The 25,221-nt window shown below is 52.5% G+C and overlaps 1 protein-coding gene across 1 annotated transcript in view; it reads right to left on the reverse strand.

Moving 5' to 3' along the window:
* Nucleotides 1-16,790, reverse strand: part of FAM78B (family with sequence similarity 78 member B) — a 71,789-nt gene extending 54,999 nt beyond the window's left edge. Inside the window, exon 1 of the mRNA XM_045809717.2 lies at nucleotides 16,363-16,790. Coding sequence (XP_045665673.1) covers nucleotides 16,363-16,625 — 263 coding nt within the window. The 5' untranslated portion in view covers nucleotides 16,626-16,790. The remainder of the gene's footprint in view (nucleotides 1-16,362) is intronic.
* Nucleotides 16,791-25,221: the final 8,431 nt, after the last annotated feature.

Here is a 25,221-nt window from a genome sequence, read left to right on the forward strand (position 1 = left end):
AGAGGTCTCTGAACTGCCTGAAGTCACACAGCTAGTAATAGCTACGGACAGAGCTACGTACATAGCCTGTGTGTGGGGGCTCAGAGTCTGGGCTCTTTCGTGCTATGTGGCCTCTGTCAAAGAGGAGTTAAGGGCGGTGAGTTTTAGGAGCTGGGTGGCTCTGAGCCCTGTGCCCTTCTCCACCATGGCGCCGTCTCCTTGGGAATCTAATGCTTCACCCGCCGCATGACAACAATGACAACGAATCTCCATCTCCACCCAACTCCAGATCCCATGCAAACCTCACCTGAACGCAAGGCATGGGGTGAGGGGTCCAAAGAGCTGGTAACACAAAGAGCACAAGTCTTTGGTAATTTTTGTTTAAAGAGTGTTTTGTTGGCTTACAGAAAAATCCTGAACTCTCTCTCTCATGCATGTGCAGTTTGGTAAGAATGTTTGCAATAGTTTTGTGATCAGGTGTTCAGATGATTTGCTGTCCAGGCTCTGCAAGCCCTGCTTGGGATCGGGAGGTTGCTTTTCCTCTCTTAGGTGAGGCAACAGTACTAGTAATGCTGTCCTGATACTGCTGGTCAGAAGCATAGCTTCCGAGTCCTTTGAACCTGGAGCCCTTTGAATTCTGGTTCCAGCACCGCGAGTTTGGGCAAATTACATGATCTTTGAAGGGCCTCAGTTTCTTTATGTGTCTCGCAGAGATGATCTGAATTTCAGTGAGTATTAACGAGGCACATCTGGGTGAAACCCCCGGCATGGTATGTTCGTCCTGTGCCTATCGGGTGGCCAGGGAATGGACAGAAGACTGCATGCCAGTCAGATGGGGGAGGCGCAGCTCCGCTCTCTGACAGGCACCACCTGCTCAGGAAGGAGGAGACAACTCATTTGGCCCCTTGTACCCGGAGGCCCAGCTGAGAGTGGAGGCTCCGACCCTGTGCTCCCGATACAGGGCCAGTCCCAGCAAGGTCGTTCCTGCGGACCATCACTGCGTTATGGAGTGTGTTTCTCGGAGGGATATAAGCTTGCATAAAAAATTAAATTCACAGAATTATTATGAAAACAGACATGTTTCACAATAAACTCCATCCTTGGAGGCTCGCAGCTGATCTGCCGCTCAGCTGTCTGTGTGACCTGGGACAATTCCCTTGACCTCTTGTCATACCTGTGCTGCTGCTGGACCTGAGAAAAAGCAGTCGGACTGGGGGCTCCGCGGTCTTTCCAGCTTCTGAAGTTCTATCGCCTTTTCTCTTTCTACCATCAGCTTATCAAAAGGGAGCAATCAATGTGGAATCAGGTGGCAAGTGTGGCCACTTCCTAACCGAGTGGACCTGCCAAATCACTTGTTTCCTGAGCCTGTGTTTTCTCCCTTGTTATACGGACAACAACAGCACGAGCTCTAAGAGTAAGTCTGAGCCTCAGCGGAAGTACCTAGAGAAAAGCACTTTGGTACATAGATGCTCAAGTTCTAGCCTAGCCTTTGGTCACCAGATTCTAGTTTTATGTGACCCCCAACTGCCTTGGGATCGCCACACCCCAGAGCAGCTTGGCGCAGGGAGTCCCCACCCCCGTCCCCACTTCCGGGAGAGTCAGCCCAAGGAGTGCCCGGGCAGTGCCAGGCATGGGTGCCTTCTCAGGGGCCCCTGGTTACGCCTCCAAACAGCACACTGCGTTGCCTCCCCGCTCCCTCCCTCCTCCTGTTGGTCCTTCTCGGAGCCATCTGGAAGAGAAGGCACACAATCTCACCACCTGCCAAGGGCTGAATGCCAGTGCAAAATGAGCCTCAGGGTCAGGCCCAGGGAAGAAGAGCAAAGAAACCTGGAGCAAATCCTTCTGAATCTCTGATGCTCCGGAAGGACACTGCGGTTGGCTGTGCTCAGCTAGGGTCTAGAGGCTTCTTAGGAATGCACCTTCCTCTCCAGGAGAACATCCTGGTTCATCAAGGCAGACTTGGGGCCCTGAAGTGTGTACAGATGGGGACCAATGCTATAGTCACTGAACAGAGGCATTTACAACACTGGAGAGAAACTGAGTCACTGAGACAGCAGTATGCCTTTGTTGGCTGTGGCCAGTGCGCCGTACGGGTCTTGCCAGACTCCTTCAATCCAAGATCCTCACCGTGCCTTGGCTCCTCTCTCCACTCCCAACGGGAGGGGTGCTAAGAAACCTCGGGTCTTTTTACCAAAGCGCCTTGCCTTGCCAAGCAGCTTGCTTTGAAAGATATTCCTTCAAATCAGAAAAAGTAGCCCCTAAAAGCTTATTATTATTATTTTTTTTTGCCTTACTTTTGCCTCTAGTTAAGGAACAGAAGAACCTAGTAAGGAAGTCAGAACATAGTTAAGTAAATATCCTGAAAAACTCTCCATTACAAATCTTTTATGGAATTTGCTGAGCTTGCAAAACAGATTCCCCAGAGGTCAAACATGAAGAGGAAGCAAAACCAAAGAAGTAAGCAGGCTCAGCCTCGAAACGTGTAAAGCAAACTGGAGTGCCCTTCAGGAAGAGAGTCAGGAACACCCCAGCACGGGGAGACATTTCAACAGACCTCAGTAATGGGTAGAGCGAGCAGATAGAACTTGGCAGGAACTCAGAACATCTGCACAACACAACTAACAAGTTTGAGCTCATGGGCATAAATAGTGACTATCCAGAAGTTGAATGGAGTGACCCAGAGCCAAGATTCTGAGCTTGTGTAGAAGTGGATTTTCGCCAAGGAGCCAAAGGGTCAGGGCGATCCATCTCAGCTCCGTCCTGGGTCATGCACGTATGTGGACCAACAAGGATGGCAGGACAGAAGAGACTGAATCGTTAAGACTGGAAATGTTTGCAGGTAGAGCTGCAACAGCTCAGGAGTTCAACGCTACCCTGTAAACAGGTCTGTGCTCTTGAACTCTGGATATACGTAGCCCCTGACCTGTCCCAGTGAAGACAGCCTCACCATCTGCCCACTTCCTTCTCTCTGGCTCCTCTGCTTCCATTTAAGCAGTGATGTTTCTAATAGAATATTTTTTCTATGTCTTTGGTCTTTTGGAGTAGCATAAAAGCATTCCAAAATGCTTCTCCTTTGTGTTTGTGGCAAGTCGTAAATACAAAGGTGAAATTCTAGATCCTAATTCTGATGCCCAGACATTTCAAGAAGCACCAGATACTGAGAGTATCTTAGAAAAACCCCTCTCCGCCTCCAAGTGGGGATGGATTTCTCTCTTGGAAGGAAGACCTAAACACACCTGTCTGCTGATCCAGAAGCATCCCTACTCTTCCTTAGTGGTGGTGGTTTGTCCAGCACGGGGGTACCTGGCCTAGGACTCCTCCATCCTGAGTCTGAAGTCACCGCCACACACCACAGAAATGGTGGCGCGATGTGAGCAGAGAGGAAACCATGTGAAGGTCCAAGTGTTCATAGTCCATCCCCAGAGGGTGCTGTCCCCAGGTCCTGGGCCCACGCGACCCTTCAGCCATTTGGCTAAAGAGAATCGGCTGCTTAATGGAAAGGTCTGCACAGATCTGAAGGTTAAACGTCGACAGCTAAGGCTTCTGCGAAAACCTTGTCAGGTGGACCGGTGCTGCCTCTCCCCTTCCGTTCTAGGCCGACGGTTCTAGGCTCCTGCAGGAGAAAGGGGCCCTTGGCTCCCAATCTGCACAATGACCCCTTCTAGGCAACTTCAGGTCTGGTCGTTTGTCTCATCGTGCAACAGTTCCATCTCTGAAAGTCTTCAGCGGCCCCACCCAGATGGTGAGATGCCCTGGGGGCCCCAGGCTCTGTAAAGATGACCTTTCTCAGAGACATTTGAGAGAAGATGAGACGGCAGCCCAGTGCAGGAGGACGCACCTTTACCACCGGGGGCGGAGGAGCACCTCCGGGTGCCTGGCCCCAACCCTCCCTTCCGTCTCAGGCACCCCTTAGTTGGGGCCACTCGGCTCAGCTACCTGACCAGAGGCTGTTACCCTAGGGGCTTTCAGCAGAGAAGACTGAGGGGGCTGTTCTTTGGCATTGGGGTGGGGGTGAGATCGGCGCCAGCCCCACTTGGGTCTCCCAAGTTCACCCCCCCACCCCACGTAAGGTAGGTCCAGACAAAAGGTCAAGAGTTTGTCTGGCCTCACTGGGCAGGAACCAGGCTGGCTGTCCGCACCCCATCAGTTGTCCTCTTTCCCACATCTTAGGGTCTGCTCTGGACACCCAGGCCTTTCTGATGGCCGCCAAGAGGACAAGGGCCATGAACCACGTTCTTCAACTTCTTTCATACCCCATCCCTCTGCGACACACTTCTGTGAGCGGCCTGGCACTGGGGCCTGGAACACCAGTCTGCCCCTCCCTGCCCCGCCCACTCTGTGATGTCCCCGGTCCTCTGGTCTGGCCTGAGTTCCAGCTGCCTTGCCAGACTTCCAGAACTCTAGTTTAGCTGCCCCTGTAAGTCACAAACAATTTTCTTTATAAAGATTGTTCCATGGCTTTTGAAACCCCCACCCCCACCATCCATGAGAGGAAGAGTGCTGGCTTAGAGGGTATGTGGAGGAGGACAGGGTGGCTCATGGCCTCCCAGGACAAAGGACAGCATGGTCCTCTGGCCGGGAGCCCCTCTGCATTTCTCTGTCCTACCTCAGACAGAAAGAGAGGGAGTCTGACAGAGAGGACCCAGGAGGACGGGGGCCAGGGGCAGGCATCTGGCTAAGGCCCAGCAGTCTGACAGGATGACTGGCCTGAGATAAGCAGAGGACCAGAAGTCAGGCAGGGAAATGTTGACATGGACACAGAGACAGTGCATGTGGTGGACAGGGACTTGAAAAGGCCACGCAAGCCAACAGGACAATAGTGAGGGGCCCACCTCGGTCGGGAAATCTGAAGGTGCCTCTTCCTCCAGGGAGGGCGGGAGATGGGTCCCAGTGCAAGTTTCAAGAGGGAGGACCAGGCTGGAACAGGACCGTGTAAGGGGGAGGCAGACTATCTGACATTGCTCGGAATTTCCAGAGTCCTCATGACGGGCAACCTGCAGTGGTGCAAAGACAGAGCTTTGGAGCCACCCGACGGGCCGAGGTGATAGGGCAAACTGTGTGTTGGCCTTGACCAGCTCGCTTCTGTTCCCCTCCACCCTCCCTTCTTCAGAGTAAGCAGCCGCACACTTAGATCATGCCCCTGTGCTAAACGGCCTCAAGTGAGCAGAAAATAAGAGAAAAAAAGTGGAGAGAAACCCAACTAGAAGCCAGACCAGAAACAGAGTCTCCAGGCTGCTAGGCTACCCTCTCAGACTTGCCCCATCTGTTCGGCCCCCCAGGAGCCTCCCAGCTGAGCCCTGCTGTCAGGGGAGGGCTCCCGGCCCCTCACAATCTGCCACCTTTGACACCAGTTGGATCTTGTTTCTTCTCGACCTGCCAGGGGCCATGAAGCTACCTTGCCTGTGTGTGGGCAGCAGGCCAGGGGGCCCATGTATGGCCCTGGGTGCGAGGGGGCGGGGAGGTGGGGGAAAGGGATTCTGAGCTGCTGGGCACCCAGGCAGAATCTCACATTCTCCACACATCCCTCCTCCCTCAGGCTGCCAAACCCTCCCATTTCCTGCCATCTGTGATGGGCGTCTCTGGAGAGACCCTCTCCTTTCCTGCTTGCTAATCACGGTCTATGGACACTGGGAATAGGCTGGTCTCTCCGCTCCCGGCAACTGTGTAGACATCCCTTGGGCTGATGTGAGTTCGTCCCTGTGCTGCCGAGGACCAGGCCCTTCTTGGACTCTGGGCTGCTTCCTCTCTTGGGCAGGTGGCCATCTCTGCCCAGAAACCTGGACCCTCGGCAAACAGGGAAGGGGGCGGTGGGGGCAGGGATGAAACAATAGGAGGTGGTGACCCAGTTACTACTTCACAGACTAGGGGTGCCCGGGGTCGGAAGGACTTGGGTCACTGGCTGTGTCACGGCCCGTCTCTGGGCTTCATCAGGGTCGCCGTCTGTTAAGATGACCAGGGGGCGACATGAGTTCCCACGTTGCCCTAACACTTCGCGACTTATGGATGATTCTGCTGACCCACTACCTGCCCTTTTCTGGGTGTTTCTCTTTAATCTAGACTCTGCTGTGACTGGTAGCTGGTAGCCGTCACTTGCCGGGTAGCTGGCTGGGTAAAGAATGCGAACTCAGGTGCTGAGAGGGTCCCTTGGGTCCAACCCCAAGACCCTGGTCTCATTAACGTCATGTCCTGACCAGCTGAGCAAACCAGCTGGGAGGCGAGGAGGCTGGCAATTTCCAATCTGATTAAACCCTTTGTTCCCCAGGTTTGCTCAGGAAGGACAAAAGCAAGCGTGCAGGCAATATCCCGAACACCCCCACCCATTCATTGGTTCATTCACTCACCCCTTCATGAGGCAGCATGACGTCACAGTCTCTGGCAATCTAGTTTCTAATCCTGGCTGTCACCGATTAGCTGCATAATGCCAGGAAGTCACTCAACCTCTCTGGGCCTCAGTTTCTTCATTTCTAATTCGGGGAAAGCAACAGCCCCACTTTACAGATGTGCACATGGCACGTTTAGCACAAGACGCGTGTTCAACAAATGGCTGACTGTCATTGAGTGAGCTGCTCATGGCCTCATAGGGAGACAGGCAATAGGCAAATACCTGCTCCTTCCTTAAAGCCCATGTATGGCCCAGCACTAGACAGGCTCCCTGGCTCCAAAGGCCACGAAGAAATCTTGGGAGTGTGGGTTTAGTTTTCTGACACTAATTTCTTTAAAAAACGTGAAGGTTATTCATGAACGTTTGAAACAGATTCTCAATTATTTGAGTCCCTTTAAAACAATCTGGTTTTGAATGGAGTCCCCCAGCCTCGGATGTGGAGGCTGTCATTGGGAATGGCTCAGCTGGTGGCCCTTAGGAGGAAAAGACAAGGCAGCATCCTGCTTTCCCAGAACCAGCCTGTCTGTGTACCCTTCTGGCCTCACAGTCCCCACATACCCCAGCGCCTGACCCCAGTCCCCTATCTTCATGCCTAGCCAAGCAACGTCTCATTGGCCTGCTTCTGGCCATTCCCAACTTGCCAAGGTGTGTCTAGGCCACCACTCATGCCCAGAAGCCCCGACCTCCTCAGCCTGCCTGCCCTTCAAGATGCTGACTGAGGACGATGGTTTATTACTTCCCATTAGCTAGACCTCGGACAGCCTCTGAGCGCCCCAGCCTGACACAGGCCCAAAGCCAGCTTGGAAAGGTCAGGCCCCAAGAGAGAGCAGCAGGCAGAGGCTTCCTGAGGCAGGCCTGTCCCCGAGACCCTCCTGAGGTGCCATCAGACACCACAGTCTTATTTATTTCACTTTAATCTGACAGCGTGCACATTTCTCTTTGCTTCTGTTGAATACATTGAGATGTTCCTATCTGCCCTCTCTTGTCTTTAGAGGCCACAAATGCTGACCGGCTCAGAGGTGCCCAATGTGCACAGCTCTGAGGATGACCCCTCTTGTCCCCCGCTCCTGTCCAGGGTTGGCTGACTGTGCACTTGGCACGGGGAGGCACTAGGGCAGGAGTTGAGAGGCCTGGGCTCCAGGCCTGTCCCACCCAGTGCCTGCCAGGGTGCCCTTGAACACAGTCTTTCATCTCTTTGGGCCTCCACTTACTTATGTAAAATGGGAATAACAATTGCCATAAATATGTGTCATGGTTATCATCAGGTTAATTATGTGAGGTCTTATAAAGAGAAAAAATCCTTTTATACGGAGAGAATAAAGTATATTAATGACAGCAGACATATTAACAATAATTAGACGCAAATCATTGCAGGTATTGGTCCTATCTGTCCACCTGGGCTGTGAAGTCTGCAGCTACAGCTCCTTCCGGAGCTGGAACAGCATGGCTTACACACTCTAGTATCGTCCCCAAGTCCTAGGCTCCTCATCTGACTGACCCAGTCCCCTCAGGGGGGGCCGGGACAGGGTGGGGGGTCCCCACAAGGACGTGGCTGAGTTGCAGGCATCCTGTCCAGGAACTGGAAGCTCTCAGGGTCCTGGATGCTGACCAGAGCCCACAGCTCAGAGTACATCTGGGAGGGTGACTTCTGGGTGGGACAAGGGGTAGCCACCACCCACCCCTGAGTATGAGTGGAAAACAGCCCCAGCGCCCTCTGGGCAAAGCCAGCCTTTCTCCTTCCTTCCGGCTCTGAGCAGGGCTGGGGAGCAGCAGCTGAGCCGTCTGGGACCCATCCATCTTCACAGTGTGAACGCTTTTCTGCCTGGAAGCCACAGGGCCATGGCCACGACCTCCCTGTTCCTTGAGGCTGATTGAGAGTCATTCTCTAGTGACAAGAGTCACGCTCCGTAATGATAACAATAACACGTGCACGGCACATTTCAGTTTGGAGCGCTCTTTCACGGTCTTTACCCCCAGTGATGGAGACGGGACAGATCTCATCACCCAGTGACATGCATGCAAAGCAGACACTGAACTGTTAAGGCATCTGCCAAAGGTCACGTGACTGGTGCTCGAACCCAGGTCTTCTGACCTGAACCCCTGCGCTGGGGAGCCAGCAGCTGTATCTTCAGGGGCACAGTGAGCCGCTGGCTCTATCTGGCTAGCATCCCAGAACCTAATGAGGGAGAAGGGTCCACAAGGCTCACACGGTGGCCTGAGGGGGCCTTGGGAAAGGGATAATAGTACCAGAATTCCCGGGAGGCAGAGGGATGTCCTTCCGGTGAGCCAAGGGTCGTTCTGCCACCAGAAGTGGGTCTTCTTTCTCTTTCTGATCATCTGTCCAAACAGTGATGGTCTGGAGAGTCTGAGGGACGAACAGACTCTGAAGTCCAGGAACTGAGTGGTCTGAGTGACTGTCGTGCGCTGGTGACTGTCATGCTGCCCACCAGGCTGACAGGGGACCCTCAAGGAAACTCCTGGAGGAGGTGGCCCAGGGCTAAAATCTACAGCCCAGACTGGCTGGCTTGGGGTCCCTGAGAGCTGGGGGCTGCCTTCTCTGCCCCCCACCGAAAGACCCAGTTCTCACTGCTAATGTCTACCGCCGCTCTCAGGGGGAGCTCCGAGACGTCCACACCCCAACCTCAGAACGATGTTCTCTGTTTCCAAAGGAGTGAGGAAACACAAATCGGAGAAAAGCACTACAGCTAGGGCTCTCTGGAAAAGACTAGGGAACTGTAGAGGGACAACGATATTTCACAGAGTGAGTTCTGAGAGCCTCCTTCCTAGGAGTGAAGGCAGTGGGTTAGAAAGAGCAGGGGCCCGTGGTGGCCGGGGCCCGGACTCCTGGTCGGGCTGCTTGCCAGCTCCTGAACCTCACTGCCACAGGAGTATCCCCCCCCCTGCTGCTGAGATTTCCCAGGGGCCGTGTGTTTCATGTCATCTTCTGTTCCTCCCTTCGTGGCCCTTGGGTAGCACTTCTCCCAGACTCAGGAGGCTTTCCTGGATGCAAACAATTCTCCCGCCGCCTGGATACATGCACCCCTCCTTCTAAAACCCACTGCGACAACTCCAGGGTACTTCGCTGATTTGTGAGGCCCGGTGAGAATGGCAGGCAGCTCCCCCCATACTATGTGGGGGATTCTCTGCGGCAGGTGTGTGCGCCCCAACCCCTCCCAGGGACCCTGGCACCACGCGGGCCCTGCTCGTCTGGGGGTGTTCACCAGGATGCTGTTACTGCTGACTTCTCACGACAGCCATTTATAAACGGTGGCCACTTCTCGTGGCCTGTTCAGCGTTAACACATCAGAAAGGGCAGCACCTCTGTGATCTGTGGCCCAAGTGGCTGGATGAGAAGGGAGCTACAGAATCACCCACCTGGGGCCTCTGGGCTACCCCGAGCCTTTCCTCCAGGAGCGCTGCAGTGCCAGCGAGGCCCCAGGCTGCAGCAACCATAACCACTAGGTTTTCTAGTGCTGACGTGAATGGGGCGCCGGTGGGTCCCCACTACAGCAGGGCCACGCCGTGGCAGCATACAGACAGCAGGGTACAGAGTCAGAAGACAGTCCCCGTGCCGCCACTTGCTAGGCATGTGCCCTCGAGTCCTCTGATCTCCCTGAGCCTCAGTTTTCTCCTCAGGAAGATGGGCACATGACAGCATCGAGCTCCCAGGGTCGGAGAAGGAGGGTCAGTCAAGATCCGAGGGCTGTAGAAATCGGAGGGAAGAGACACCTGGGATCTTGTGCCCCACACCAGAATCTGCAGTTTCCTGCCCAATCACCAGCCTTCTCTCTTCACCTGAACACGAAGCATTGGCAGACATGGCCCCAAAGACAGTTTTTGCCTCTGCTGCCGGTGGAAGGTCACGGACACCCTGCTGTCCCCGTCCACCCCATGCCCGGCGTAAGTGTAGCATCCATGTCACACCAGCCATGTTTCATTTTTAACTGCCCCCCAACCCCGGTCCCGACGTCTCCTCCGGTTCCTCCCATCCCCTCCAGCCCCCGAGTTGTGCTGTATCTCCAGTGAGCTTAATGCTTCCTGATAAGACCCGCTAATCCGCTGCCACTCCTCTGCTCCGAGATGGAGAAGATTAGAGGCAAAGCGTGAGGCCAGCTCCCCTTCAAGGGCACTCAGGACTCTCAGGAGGGAAGTGGGTCCTGTAGCCCATCTCACGCTCTAGACCAGGAGTCCCCGACATTTCTGGTGAAGAGCAGCTCTGGCTCCTCTCAGATCATGAGCCCCCCCCCCCAATCCGGGGATGTAATGGGAATGGGGGGGTGGGTGATGGTGCAAGTGGCCTGGGGGGGGGCTCATCAGATGCCCAAAGGAGGCGTCTCTATGACCGATGAGGGCCACACTCAAAGCCATACTGCACACGCAGGCAGCAGGCAGCCACGGATGAGAAGGGAAGTGCTAGCTTTGGGGGAAATGACCTGGGGGGGGGGGGCGAAGTACTAAAGCACCCACAGTCCTGAGATTCAGGCCATGAGTCAGTGATGACACGGTCTCCAGGTTACCTCTCTTTGGGCAGACGCCAAATGCCACCTGATCACAGGTGACGTGAAAGTGAGGCTTCGGTGTTTGCTGAGCACGGTTCCTGGTGCATAGATTTGCATGGAGGCAGAGGAAGTGACAGACGGAAGCCCTGTGCTGAGGAGCGGCAGATCTGCCAGGGTAACGACATGACACAAAATCACAGCAGCCTTAAACTGTGTATGTGCTAAGCGACGGCTGGGATGTCTAGAGGTCAAGAGCTTGATTGGGTTAGCCTTGGGTGTGATAGGAAAAGCTGATTTTGAGGGGTGACGGGGTGGCTCAGTCGGTTAAGCATCCAACCCTTGGTTTCCGCTCAAGTTGTGATCTCAGGGTCATGAGATTGAGCCCCGTGCTGGGCTCCGTGCTCATCGCCGAGTCTGCTCCAGATTCTCCCTCTCCCTTTGCCCCTCCCCCCTGCGTTCTCTCTCCCTCTCTCTCTCAAATAAAAAAGTAAATCTTTTTTCTTTTTTTTAAAGAAAAGCTGATTTTGAAGAGAGACATGATTTGTTGAAGACGACACAGACTGTTTGAGGTCAGAAAAAATGGCTCATTTATTTTTCAGACGTTTATGGAGTATCTTCTAGGAGCAAAGCACCATTCATAGGGCGTAAAATGGATGTAATGCCTGCTTTCATGGGGCTTATATTCTAGTAGAAGGGTCAGGTGTTAAATAAATGTACATTCTTACAAACTGTAACAAGTAAAAGAATAGTGTCTCATTCAACAGAACAGAAGAATCTTAAACTGTGAAATCCGGGTGGCCCCTGAGGAGGTAACGGTTTAGACCTGAATGAGAAGCAGGAATATGCTAGAAAAGGGTGGGCAAGAAAAGCATTTCAGACAGAGCAGCACAAGGAAAAGTTCTGAATTGGGTTGAAGCCGTTTTGTTGTTGTTGTTGTTTTGTTTTTTAAGAAATGGAAACAGGTTGACATGGCTTAAGAACAGAAATTCAGAGACTGAGAATAGGCCTTCACATTGCCGCCTGATTACAATGAAAAGTCAGTAAAAGAGTTTAAGCAGGAAAGTGATAACATTTGCGTTTTGAAAATATCACTTGGCCACTGTGTGGGGAAGAGACTGGAGGGAGAGCAAGAAGGAAGGTGGGAAATTTGGCTGGAAATCCTCTTTTGGAGCAGGTGGTAGTTGACAGTGACCTGTCCTGTGAGGGTCTGAGTGGATGCAGAGTGGTGGCTGGATTACAGAGCTATCCCGGAGACGGGACCAGCAGGGTCTGCAGATGGACTGGACGCGTGGGGAAATATCTAGGATGACCCACAGATGTTTTAGCCTGGGCAGCTCAGGGGCTGGAGGTGTTCTTTACCAAGATGGGGGAAGAGCAGTGGAGATGCAGACTTGGGGAGGGAGCTGTAGTGGCAATCGGGAGTTCCAGTTTGGGTGCATTAAGCCCGAGATGTCTTTGAGACAGCCAAGTGGAAACGGTACCTCGAAACACACACACTATACCGCAGGTGACCGTGTATCACGCAGAGCATCTCCTGCCATTGGAGTGGATAAAATTACGCAGGCAGCAGATCAAATGAGTAATGTCCCGATGAACTGTACTTTGAGGTAACAGAGAGAAACAGCTAGAAAAATAGCATAAAGCTAAAAGATGGGAGTGATTCAAGATGGGAGAAGCTGTCAACTATGCGGAATGTTGCTGAAAAAGTGAGTGTCTCTCAAAAGCATCTGCTGGATTGGAACATGGAAATCACAAACTAAGCCGGAACAATTCTGGAGTGGATAGAAACCGGCTTGGATTGGACTGAACTGGCAACAAAGGTGGGCAGGTAGAGTCAAATTCTCATCAACATTGGCTCAGAAGGAGGAGTAGAGACAGACAGGAGTGAGCTGTGACCGCCTCAAGTTTCCCCCAGGCCAAGGGTCCCCCAGCCCTGGGCTGACCACAGTCCCCTTACAGCTCTAACAGACGACGCACATGGGCTCAGAGGGAGTGGGGAGGGCTTTAGCCATTGCCTGTTCTCCCCCTGACCTCAGCTTCACCTCATTCGTCCTTGACACATGAACCCCATTCTTCATTCAGACCTCACTCAGGAAACCTCTTGGTTGGAGCAGTCTAGCGTTCAAAACTGTTCCATCACAAAGGTTTTACGTCTCTGTTGAAAAGCCCCTGCATGCCCCAGAGGTATGAAGGAAGTATGAAGAGCCTCGCCACACTGGTTCAGAAGACCTGACCTCAACCGTCTCTTTTCCAGGTCATACTGTCCTAGGCCTTTCCCGGCAGACCCTGGCCTGCCTTTGGACCTCATCTCCCACTGCTCTGCTGCTTGAGAGCCTACTTATGCTCTCTTAAGACACCTTATATTTTCTCACCCCCTTATATATTTGCTGTTCTTCTCTTTTACAAGGAGTCCCCCTCCTTGTCTAGCTGAATCTTATCCATTGCTCACATCCAGTTCCAGTCCTTCTGCCTCTAGAAAACCCTGCCTGGCCTCCCACCCCTCTTTCCAGCATTTCTCCTACACCGCTTGGGAGCAAAGGCTTGTTCTGCACGTGTCCCTCCCTCCTTCACTGAGGAACAGTGAAGCTGCCTGCTTGGTCCTTTGCTTTCTTTGCTGGTGCCCAGACCTGAGAGGCGCTTGATAAATATTTGTTTATTGAAGGGATGATTGACAAAAAACCAGAGGCCCTTCATTCTTGAGAGAGGAAGACTTGGATCTGGGCTGCATTTGCGGGGTTCATCAGGGCCAAAGGAGAAATAGAGGACGTAAGTATCCACCAGTCTGGGTTCTATGAAATCAAGCAAGGATGTTCCAAGTCACTTGAGTTCAAGTTCAAATTAACTCCGGCCATCATGATCACCAGATATTTCAAAGGCTCCTTCAGAAACCTACTCGTTCTTGGAAATGTTGAAACTTTAAACCACAAATGCTCATGTTTTCTTTTAAGCCTGTCACTAGAAGTTTCTTGCCATTTTAAATTGTGGATTTCCTCTGTCAGTCCCTTTTAAAATGTTGAAAAGGCAGCTTTCTAACCTATACCCTCCGATCATATCGTGCTTCGTGTAACAAGAGCACCGCACAGGGGTGAAAATTCAGCCTGTGGGTACCCCCCCTCCCAAGATACTGGATAATAACTAACAGACTGTGAACATGTTCATGCAATATGAGGTCCCATTAAAAAGTCTGCACTGGCTAAGTTTTCAGGGCATAAACATTTTGTGGAGATTTGTTCAATCAAATTGGGGCTCCAAAGTATGCTTAAACATAGCAATTATTGCAACCATGAAAACAGGTGGACTCTGGACCCAGATCTCCAATAATACACTTCGCGATTTCTTGGCACTGTTTTGCTTCCCTACATCAATATGAACACCGAGAATCTTAAAATACTGACAGTGGCAGTTTAAAAGCAAACCTCTTTTCCAAGCCCCAGAGGCAAGAATTCAGTAAGGAAAGGTCAGAGAATAAGTGCCCCTCAGACCCCACACCAGTTCATACTCATTAAAGCTGGTTCCACTGTGGACACACTCTGCCCCAGATTCAAGGAAGTTCAACTACTACGTCTGTTTGTATCTCAACTTGGCTTTTCCTGCGGTAGCATATGTTTTCTTTTATGGAAAGAAATTATTTATTTGTTTGCTTTTGATTTACTGATTCACAAGAGATACAAAGCAACAGAGAGGCCTGGCTGTGTAGTCTGGGGAAAAGTGAGGCTGTTTCTGCTCAGTCCCTCCTAGCCTCCTCTGCAGGGGCTCCAGACTGCAATTACTGCCCCCATCCCCGCCCACCCGGGCAAGGTGCACACTGCCGTCAGGGCCAGGACAAAAGGGAAGGCCTTTGCCTGGTCTGGAGCTTTCTCTGACTTTGCTGGAAATAATGGGTTTCTAAAAGAACAGCTTTAAGAGACCCATGTGTTCAGATATAATCATCCTTTTGAGGGTGTGTCTCTATTTAAATGGCATGATTCACCCAAAATAATATGTCCCCCATTTCTTACATCCGGCTGTCTTCAGAAAGATATGAACACAGTGAACAGAGGCATATAGGAAGAAACTAGGCTCTTGCACGTCTTCAGTAGGAATGAGCTTTCTCCAGCACTGAGCTTTTATGCTTAAAGAGAAAAGTTCAAACTCTTTGATGGGAAGACAGGGGGAACAAAACAACCTGTCAAAATTTCTTTTAGCACCTATCACTAGTGTTAACTTACATGCGCTCAGAGTGTAGTAAAAAGCCTGCAAGCTGCCATTAAAAACAGATAGTCTGGCCTTTCAAAATAGAAACTCCCTTGCCCCATATATTCAATGGCTGAATCCTGGGAGCTCCAGAGTCTCTGGTTAATAAATGAAATGAGGCTGGATTTCCAGAAAGGGTTTCTCTAGAGGCTGCAGGCTAATTAGGGTACTCTAGACCAACACTGTTACACAGGTAGAATGCAGGCCCCAAACCTTATAGCCACTGTGGTCTCCAACTGCTCAGAGTCTGCTTCTGCAAGAAGGCTGGCAAGGAGTTAAGCAAAGTGAATGCCTAAAAAGTCCTGGACGCGACAGCCCACAGCCTGCGGCTCTGGGGCAGGCAACAGGCTCCGGGTGGTGGCCACGGAGTCGCCACGGTTCTAGGTCTCCCCGCAGCCGCCCAGCTCTGCGCGCACGGAGCGGCGCTGCTGAAAGAAGTTGGAGAGCTCCCAGCTCGCCGACTGGATTCGCCGGTGGGCGCTGGGGAATCCCTCCCGGCGCCGCGATTAGTAAAGTTCTGGAGCAAGTAAGGACCCTGGACAGCCAGGAGACGTGTACTTTCCCGGAGCACAGGGAAAACCCCGCGCCGCGTCAGCCCCAGGCTGCTCGCACAAGGTACCTTCCCGCTCCCCACCGCCGCACAGCTCGTCCGGAGGGCGCCGAGCCAGAGAAGCGGCTCTGCCGGATTTGCGGCTCCGAATGGAAACGCCTGCAGGCTTCCCGGCCTGGGGCACAAGGGCTCGAATTCAACATCCAAGGGAACAAGGGCAGAACGAGCACGTCCCGCTCGGACGCCCGGGACCTTCTCCTCCAAGCCCTCTCCAGCTTTTCCAAAGGACGCGCGGCAGAGCCCGTGCGCCCCCAGCACTCCACTCCACTCCTCTCTCCACAGGTCCCCCCAAACTCTTCCCGGGAAGCCCCACCAAGCCCAGACGGGGCCCCCGAAACTCCCAGGGCACTCGCCAGCCACCCCCACGCCCGTCTCTCGAACCCTCCTTGTCGCGTTCTCGCCGCCCCGCACCGTCCTCCTCGCGTTCACAGGGAGTCAGAAGCAAACCACGAGAAAAATGCCTTCGCGAGGAGCCTCCCTACACCCGCCCTGTCACTGAAACAAAAGCGCAGGGAGGAGGGAGGTGGAAGAGGAGGCGGGAGGAAGGTTTAGAAAGAGGATGGGGAGAGCGCTAAGAAGGAGCTGAGGAGGAGGGTCGGGGTGGGGAGGAGAGACGGGGCCAGGGACCCCGCTCCGGCTCCGCGCCGCGGGTCGCTTACATGCCCAGGTCGCTGTAGGTGTTGAAGAACTCCATCTGGTTGCACGCCTGGATCCAGCCCACCACCCAGGTCTCGTGGCGGGGGATGGGGGGCATGACCACGCGGGCCGAGGCTTTGAAGTAGGGGGTCTTGTAGCGCAGGACGATGGGCGAGGTCTCCTCGATGCGCGTGGGGCACTGGTCGATGGTGGCGCACACATCGTACACCACGATGTTCTCGCGCCGGATCCGCGCCTTGCAGGTGATGCTTTGGATACAGCCCATCCTGCCGCCCGGCGCCGGCGCGGCGCGGCGTGGGGCAGCGCGGGGACCCGCGCGGGCAGCCGGGGGCGCCCGTCACGCCGGCATGGCGATGCGCCGCCCGCTCCCGGTCCGGCTTAGCTCGCTCCTGGGAACGGGGAGCCGCCGCCGGGCATCCTCCGGGGAAGCCCCCTCCTCCGGCCGCCGCGCGGGGTCCCCGCCGCCCCGACGCCCGCCCGCCGGCCCCCGCCCACGCCCGCCCCCTCTCTCCGGCAGGGCGCGCGGAGCGTGCGCTCCTAGGAGGCGGCGGGCGCCCCCGCCGAGGGCAGAGGGGGGAGCGGCGCTGCGCGGAGCGGTGCCCACCCGGGGCCGGAGCCCCCCGCCCCTCGCTGGAGAGGAGGAGGCGGCGGCGGCATGGAGCCGGGGGAGGGCGGCGGCGGCGGCAGCGCCCGGTCTGTCTGCCTCCGCGGCGGCAGCAGCAGCAGCAGCAGCCGCCGCCGCCGCCGCCGCCGCTGCATGAACCTCTGCACCGCGGCTGCCCCCCGCGTGCAGCGCACCCAGCGGCGGGCGAGCGGGCGGCCCGAGCGGCAGGCGGAGGCGGCGGCGGCGAGGGCGGCGGCGGAGACCCGCTCGGCCGCCGGCCCCGCCCCGCACTCCCCTGCCCAGCCGCTGGGGGCTGGGGGGCGCCAGGGGGCTGAGGCCGGGGGTGGAGGGCCCCTCGGGCCGGGCTGCCCGGGATGTGATCCGCGGAGGAGACTGGCTGTACGCCACGAGTTTTGTCCCTCTCCGGCTGCCGTCCGGGTGGCGGGGGGTGGCGGTGGTGGTGATGTGTAAGGGTGGGGGTGTTTAAAGGGCCGCGGGCGCCGGGGTGGGGCCCTGCACGTGGGGCCGGCGCGGGGCGGGGCTGCGGTAGGTGGCGCCGGGGTGGGCGTGGGGCTGGGGGCCTGGCAGGGCCCGGGTGGGGCAGAGGAGGGCGCCGCGTTCCCGAGTCTGGTGGGAACTCGGCGCGACCGTCTGGAGTAGCCGGGGGGGGGGGGGGGGGGGGGGGTGTTAGGGGAGCAGCTGTATCTTAGGCTGGTCGGTTATTTGTAATGTGGTTTGTTAGAGTTAGGCTTGAGCTCCCCTAGTACCACACCTTGAGGAAGCCTCCAGGAGCGGCTCGTAATGCAGTGGATTTACGTCTTTCCCCAAATGGATTTGCTCTGGAAGCTTTTCTTTTCCACCACCATATGTAGGGAGGCTACTCAAAGAAACCCCTCCGCCCCGTGCCCTAACACCACGTCACCATAATGCCAAGAGTTTTGGTTGTAGCATGGGCTCAGCTTTTACTCATCTCCTGCCTTCATCTAAATCTTTTCTTTCTCAGAAAATGCTTTCAACAAAACCCCACACATTGGGGAATCAGAACAGTGGTAGACTTATCCTAAACACGGCGTTTTGTACGTACCTGCATCCTGGAGACGGGTTGTGCCCAGCACGACCATCTAGCTGGATTAGAATGCTTAGCAGCCTTCTTGAGGTTACCCAGGCTAACCTGTGACCTGCTAAGTAAAAAGGGAACTTGAGAACATTTTTGGAACCTGGCTGGATTTAAATAGTAACTGCTTAATGATACAAGTCCAGGACACCCGTTTGTAGTAAGCCATCTCCCTCATAGAAAGCCTGGAATCTCAGGGACCCACTCTTGTCTTTGCTTCTCCAGAGCACGGCAGGTGGGGGCTGACCAGCGGTTGTCTGGTGAATGAATGAAGGAGTAACGAAAGAACAGCCTCACTGTCATTGTCCTGCAGAAACTGCCACCGTAGATATTGGACATTGTGTACAGTATGACCCAAGCCATGTGTCCGATATTGTGGTCTCATGTACCAAACAGTAAATAATATTTAGCAAATGCTCTTACTGGGCGTCTTTTTACATTTAAAAGCCAATAGCTTTTCTTTAAGTATTTCTTCTGTGATCATTTAACATTTGCAGGATCTGGTGCCCAAGTGTGAAACGCTCTGACTAACAGGCTGCGGGAGGCTGACTACAGTTAGTCTTTAGCTAGGACAGATGTGATGAGTAATTTAAAAGTCGGTTGAGATAAAAGCATTCTTCATCCTTGTTTTAACTTTTCTGGCACCTTGATTCACTTTATAGTTAACAAAAAAGCAGTTTTTGCCTTTTGATAACACGCTTCTGTCACTTTACCACATAGCTACAGATCTCAATCACGGGTCCTTTCATTCGGGAGACACTCACTCACTGACTTGCTGGCAGGAGCCAAGCATTGTGCTACCCACTAGCATTCAGAGATGAACAAGAGCTCCTGGATCACTGAAGATAAACCTGTTAACAAGTTGTTTGTGTAAGCTGTGACATGTGCTTCAATAGTGGTGTGTATCCAGTACTGTGGGAGGCCAGAGAGGACAGCCACTGAGAGATGTAGCCATGGCTCTCTTGGAGTAGTGACATTTGAATTGGATCCTGAAGGTACTGTAAGAGGCTCTCCGAGAAGAGGACAAGAGTTGGGCAAATGCAAAATGCGCAGAGGTGTGAAAGAATGTAGCATGTTCAGGGAGATAAACAGCTCCCAGCCACGGCGTTTCTCAGTGTTAGGCGCCGACCGTGGGAATCTGAATCACTGGCTGGGCACCAGTTATGGATAGGACCCTATCTTGATCTTCAGTGGAAGCCAGTGAGTGCAGGATTTGCATTTTGAGAAAAATTACCCGGTATCCTTTCGGAAGATAGAGCAAGGACGATTTGGAGGCATGGGGTCAGGGTATTGTGATGACAGGTGATTTGGCTCCGAGCTAGGGCAGTGCCATGGGGCTGGAGAGGCCTGGCTGCATTCGAGAGTCATTTAAGAGGTAAAATCGATTTACTTGGTAACTGACTAGATGTTGGGTTAAAGAGTCTGGCCAACTCTGAATTTCCTGGCTTCAGCAATAAATACATTTGAGTTAGTCATAGTCAGAACAAGGAGATAGGACTGGAAGCAGATCGAGGTTGTGTGTTGTCATGCTAAGCTCGAGGAACGTGGAGGGTATTTGGGGGAGGGGCCAGAGTTTGAGTTTCAGTGGTTATTAGGTTCCAGGAAAGAGACCAAGGGAAAAGGGCTCAGTTGGGGGGAATGTAGTTCCTTGGTGGTTTGAGTTACTTGTCAGGCTGCAGTGGCGTGGACAAATACCATCCTTGATCTTCTGGTAGCACACGCTAAGCCTTCATTAACAGGGCAGAGCAATGGCAGCCTCTCCGAACGGCAGAACAAGCATATAAAGGAGAAGATACCTTCTTTCCAAACTTAAAACGAGGCGTTGCTATATCCAGTAGAGTACCAATAAAATATAACTCATTATTCACAGACCTGGACCCTTAACATTCTCACAGGGTTCATCCATGACCTTCCTGAGCCTCCAAAGTCATGAATGTCACCATGACATACCATTTCCACTATAAAAGGCAGTAAAGTGTGAAAAATGTAAGGGTTCCTTTTAGACTCTTAATGGTTCTATAAATAGGGGACCAAGGTGATTTCCAAAGCGACTTAAATAAATTTGCCTTTAAAATAAACTCCTTACTTCATTACATCTGTACCTTATGAACTCCATATTTCCCTGGCTCTGCAAAGGAAAAAAAATGTTAGCCACAGTAGGAGAACGACGACATGGATGTCAAGGAGAAGAGAAGAGCTGAGCTCTGTGGGGCCGTGAATGCCAACTGTCGGGCGTGGTCCATTCACCAGCTAAGTGGCTGGCAAGTCCACTCTGGCGTCCTGACAAGCCATTCAAATTTGTGTCTCAGCAGTGACCTCATGGTGGGGACCTTTCAGATCACGCAGTGGAGACTGTGTTCATCTATGAATATTCAGTTGGCAAATGCCAATGGACTGCTCCATGTCACACGCATGAAAGTCCTCAGAAGTGCCGCGGTGTCTCTGTGCCGTTCTTCTAAGCTCCTCTTTTTCTCTTGGTGTAGTGAGTGTCCCTGCCCCATGAGCATCACCTACCTGCCTCTCTTAGCGCCTTTCATGCTGTGTCATATTTGAATGTTCACACGGATCCCCTTCAGTAAGCTCTTCACACCTCCAGGGAATGTGGCATCATGTCCTGTTGCCCAGTCTAGGGCCCCCCACCTAGGATCTGCTCAGTAAATGTTAGAATGATTAAAATTATTTTTAATATGATAAAATATTATTTCCCATAACTTAACTATAAGCTTTGTCTCCTTACCGACAGCAAGCATATATTTTTATCCTAATTCTTTCTGCGTGGTACCTCTGTCCTTCCACTTTTCCCTCACAGTGTGACTTCTTGGTGGTAAGTGATGCCCTTTGTCTCTGAGCACCATACACCATCTCAAGGGTTGTCCACTCTAGGCACCCAGAAAGGGAAAGACTTCAATGACGAGACGTTGATGACAATCATTCCTTGTGAATAACCTCATTCGAGTTTATTCTCGGGGCACAGCACAAATACTCCTTTGTACATCATGCTTTTGATGGTCTTGTGCATGACAGACACCCTCAGTTCCCCCAAGTTAGAGCCCCCGAGCACACGCCCCGGGATGCTGGCCTCTGCCCCTCCTTTACAGTCCACTCCCTCAGCCTCTGTTGACCCCGCGCTCTGTCTTTCCAGAAGCAGGGCGATCTCTGACTTTATTTTTCCTATTGGTTGACTCATTACTCAATGTGTCAAGTGTGCTTTTTAGAAACTCTGGGTTACCAGGGCCTATTTTCTAGTTGACCTTGGCAAGGGTTTTCAGAAACTGTAGAACAAATTACCACAGGTTGTTGCCTCTGGAGCTGTTAAAAATGGAGATGGATGTCTACCTAGCTTAAATGTCCTAAAGACAGGCAAAAGGGTAAATGAATCCTCAAGGTCCAAGAGTTCAAGATTAAAGAAACAACTTGGCTTTTTGGTGTGAGCTCCTCCTACCACTTCAAGTCAGAGTAACCAGGCTAAGCTCGAGAGGAAGTGGACCGTGGCCACAGACTCCTCACAGAAGACGTTCAAGATACGGCAGCTGCTTCATGTAGCCAGTATCTCTCAAGCTTTTCCCACCAGCCTCACATTACCTTAGGCTGCAAAGGCCGTGAAGAAGGGTGCCCTAGTTGCTCAGCTGTCCTGTTGAAGGTCACTCATGCCTGTCTCTGCCATATTCAGAGTCTTTTTCTAGGTACTTCTCTATAGGATTTAATTCTCTTCTCTTCTTTTAATCCCGTGATTCTGCAAATCATGGTTCTCCTCGTAGCTTCTCTGACTCCTCTTGCTTCCTTGTCTCCCCCAGAGTATTCCCAAGGGTCTCTTGTCCCTTACCTGAACTCCCTCAGGGCATTTACCCATACTACTGATTTTAATTATTATTTTCCATGGATGTCGTCCAAGCTGGTCCCTCCGGCCCAAACATTTCCTCAATTTAAGGCCAGCACGTTCATCTGCCAACTAGATATTTCCATTCAGAAGTACTGCCATCTTCTTCATGTCAGTGAATTGGCACCTCTCTCCCTGCAAGCCAGTGTCTCCTTCTGACTACCCCACTTCTGACTGAAGGCTCTTCCCTCTCCATCTTTGCCACTGTCATCCAGCACATCAAGGGAAAACAAATTTTGATCATGAGTCTCCCTGTTGTAGAAACTTTAAGTGTCTTCTTGTCGCGGATTCACCACAAATTAATGGGTTGGTGTGGAAGTGTTCCATGATGGCACCCTTCTTAGCCTCTGCTTCCAACGTACCCTGGGCCTCAGCCCGAGCAGACGACTCACCATTCCCTCAACAGGGCTCCATTCTTTCCACTTCTCTGTCTTTCTTTAAGCTCAGTCCTCGACTACATGTTCAAAGCCCACCCTGCTCCATGACAGTCATAATGATGGTGACTGTGTATGTCTCACTGAGTCCTTACACAAGTCTGGGAGGTGGTACTGTTATCCTCCTTTATGGATGGTGGTGTAAGACAAATAAGGGACCGCCCCCAGGTCAAACTAGTAAGTGGCTGGGCCAAGATTCAGTTCTCCGTCTGCCCACACACTGTGACCCTCTGACTCATAGAAACTGCGAGCACTTCAGCCAGAAATGATCTTTTCACCCCTGAACTCCTACACAGAACACACACTGGACACTGAGTAACTCACACACGCATGAACAGAATAACAGGGTTTTATAATGGCTTTATAGAAAGAACAAAGGAGAAGGAAGCGTCAAGAATAAATCTAAGACTTTTAGACTAATTACTTAGCATGATAACACCATTTTCAAGTGAATCACATGAGAAGGGGAGAAGGGGAGAGTCTGGTGGGTTGGGGGCTATAGTGTCCTTGATATCAGGGCATCCAGGTGTTCGAGTGGAGGAGTCACTGATGGACGCATCTTGTTTGAGTGGTCATTTTAGAAACCATGCCTTAGTGCAATTCCTTCCTTCCCTCGTTTCTCCCTCCTTCCCTTTCTCTGTGTTACCTTCCCTCCTTTACTTTCTTCCAGAAATATCATCGAGCCTTTTCCTGGTGCCGGGTATTATGATGCTGCTTGGAGACAGTGAGGCACATGAGATACTCCATCCTGCTCTTACTTTGTTCATAGCACTCACACTTTTGAACATACTGTTTATTTACATGTTTCTCTCGTGAATACATTATCATCATCCTGAGTTTGTGTCTCATATTTAATTCGCCTTTGTGTCCGCAGTTGGGAGCACAGTGCCTGGTACGTCATAACGGCTCAAGTGATGCTAGTCAAAGGTAGCCTGGTGAGGAGTAAGAGAAAGGGCGTTTCAGGCTGAGACCAGTGCTCCTCAAATTATACATACAGACGCCCCGAGGATCTTGATAAAATGCAGATTCTGATTCAGTAGGTCTGGGAGGGCCTGAGACTCTGCATCTGTGGCGAGTTTCTAAGTCCTTGTTACTCAGAATGGGATCTGAAGACCCTCAGCATTGGCATCCAAGTCCACGAAGCATGATGGACAGGATGGTGGTAGGAGGCGGCTGGACGCAGCACGTGGGGATGTAGGCATGGGGATTGAGGAAGCTGGCACCAGGGTCTGCAGCTCCCAGGCTCTACATGAGGCAGAGGGAGGTATCGTGAATGTTAATGCAGTTGGAGTCAGGCATACCTGGGTTCTTACCTCCGTTTAGACAAGAACTAACTGTAGAATTTCAATGTCCCTTAGCTTCATTTTCTCTATCAAATAAGAATAGGGAGAACACGATGTCTACTTCGTAGGGCTGCTGTGAACATTAATTACATGTAAATCTCCTCATGCAATGCCCAGTGCGGGGGAGGCGTTCAGTAAACGGTAGTGAACATTAATGCCATTCTAGAGGATGCCAGGGTCAACCTGGGCAGGTGGATAAAACACAATCCCTGCCTGTAGGCGCTTCCAGAGTGGACGGATCATCAGTGTGGATGGGCTCCTGGCTGTATCCTCTCCATGTTCTGTTTTGGTGTCATGACTGGAGGGGATAGGCTGTATATTGGTCGCACAACATGGGACGCAGGTGTAATGACCGCTTGCTGGTAGACCCAGGTCGGTGAACACCCTCAGCAAAAGGCAATCACCTTCTCTGGATTTGCTTTGACCTCAGTCACAGTTCTTCCAGACGCCTTCCCTTCTTCTCCCTTCTCACCTCACCATCGGGTTATCCCGCCAGGCACCCACTTGTGTTGGGAGAGGCGGGTTTCATGCGATTCCTCCGCGTGGGTCAGAGAGTGGAGTTTTGATTCAGGGTGCTGGGGCGGCATTTCAGCGCCAGTGTGTATGCGCGCGTGCTCGTCCTCACCAGGGCCTGGCTGCCCCAGCTCCCGCACCGCGTGAAGGGCAGAGCCCCTGCTTGTTCCCGAGGCTGCTGCCGCCCTTCATCTCCACGCCACCACCGTCCACCGCATCCTCTAGAGCTCTGCTCTCCAAAATGATCTCCACTGCAGCAGAGGAAGAAAATAGTAGAATTTCTATTTTCTGCTTTTCCTGTTAAAATTTCTATTTTTAGAAGGATTTTTGTTTATTTATTTATTTGAGAGAGAGAGCATGCATGCACGGGAGCAGGGGGAGGGGCAGAGGGGAAAGGGACAAGCAGACTGTGCTCTGAGTGCAGAGCCCGACGTGGGGCTCGATCTCACGACCCTGAGATCAGGACCTGAGCCGAAATCAAAAAAGTCAGACACTCAACCAACCAAGCCACGCAGGCACCCCAAAATTTCTGTTTTTATGTATGTCATATTAATGTATGTGTCAGTATCGTGGTGCTCACCTATATAATGTGTAAGTAAATAAATAAGCAAACCTACATGGCCCTTGTTGAACCAGACAGTTGCAACTTCTAGCTGGTTTCCTTGTCTGAATCCCTTCTTTGACATTACGCTGAGAATTATTTTTCCAAAACACCCTTTTCCTTGTTCACTGGCCTGTCTGAAGCCATTCGTTCATTCATTTATTGTTCCATTCATTCATTCATGTGCTGAGCAACTGCCGTCTGTCAGGCGTTGTATGCGGGAGATACAAAGTACCAAGATACTATGTTCCTCCTGGTGGTGAAGAAGATTTTGTGATCTGGCCCCTTCCTGCCCCATAGCATAATCTTCAGCTCTCCACCTCACACGGAGCCACACTAAGACCCACACAGTTTCTATGGCTTTTCATTTTCACA

Source organism: Ursus americanus, chromosome 2 (assembly GCF_024610735.1).
Source record: "Ursus americanus isolate L20-20 chromosome 2, mUrsAme1.1.p, whole genome shotgun sequence".
In the NCBI taxonomy this organism is placed as follows: Eukaryota; Metazoa; Chordata; class Mammalia; order Carnivora; family Ursidae; genus Ursus; species Ursus americanus.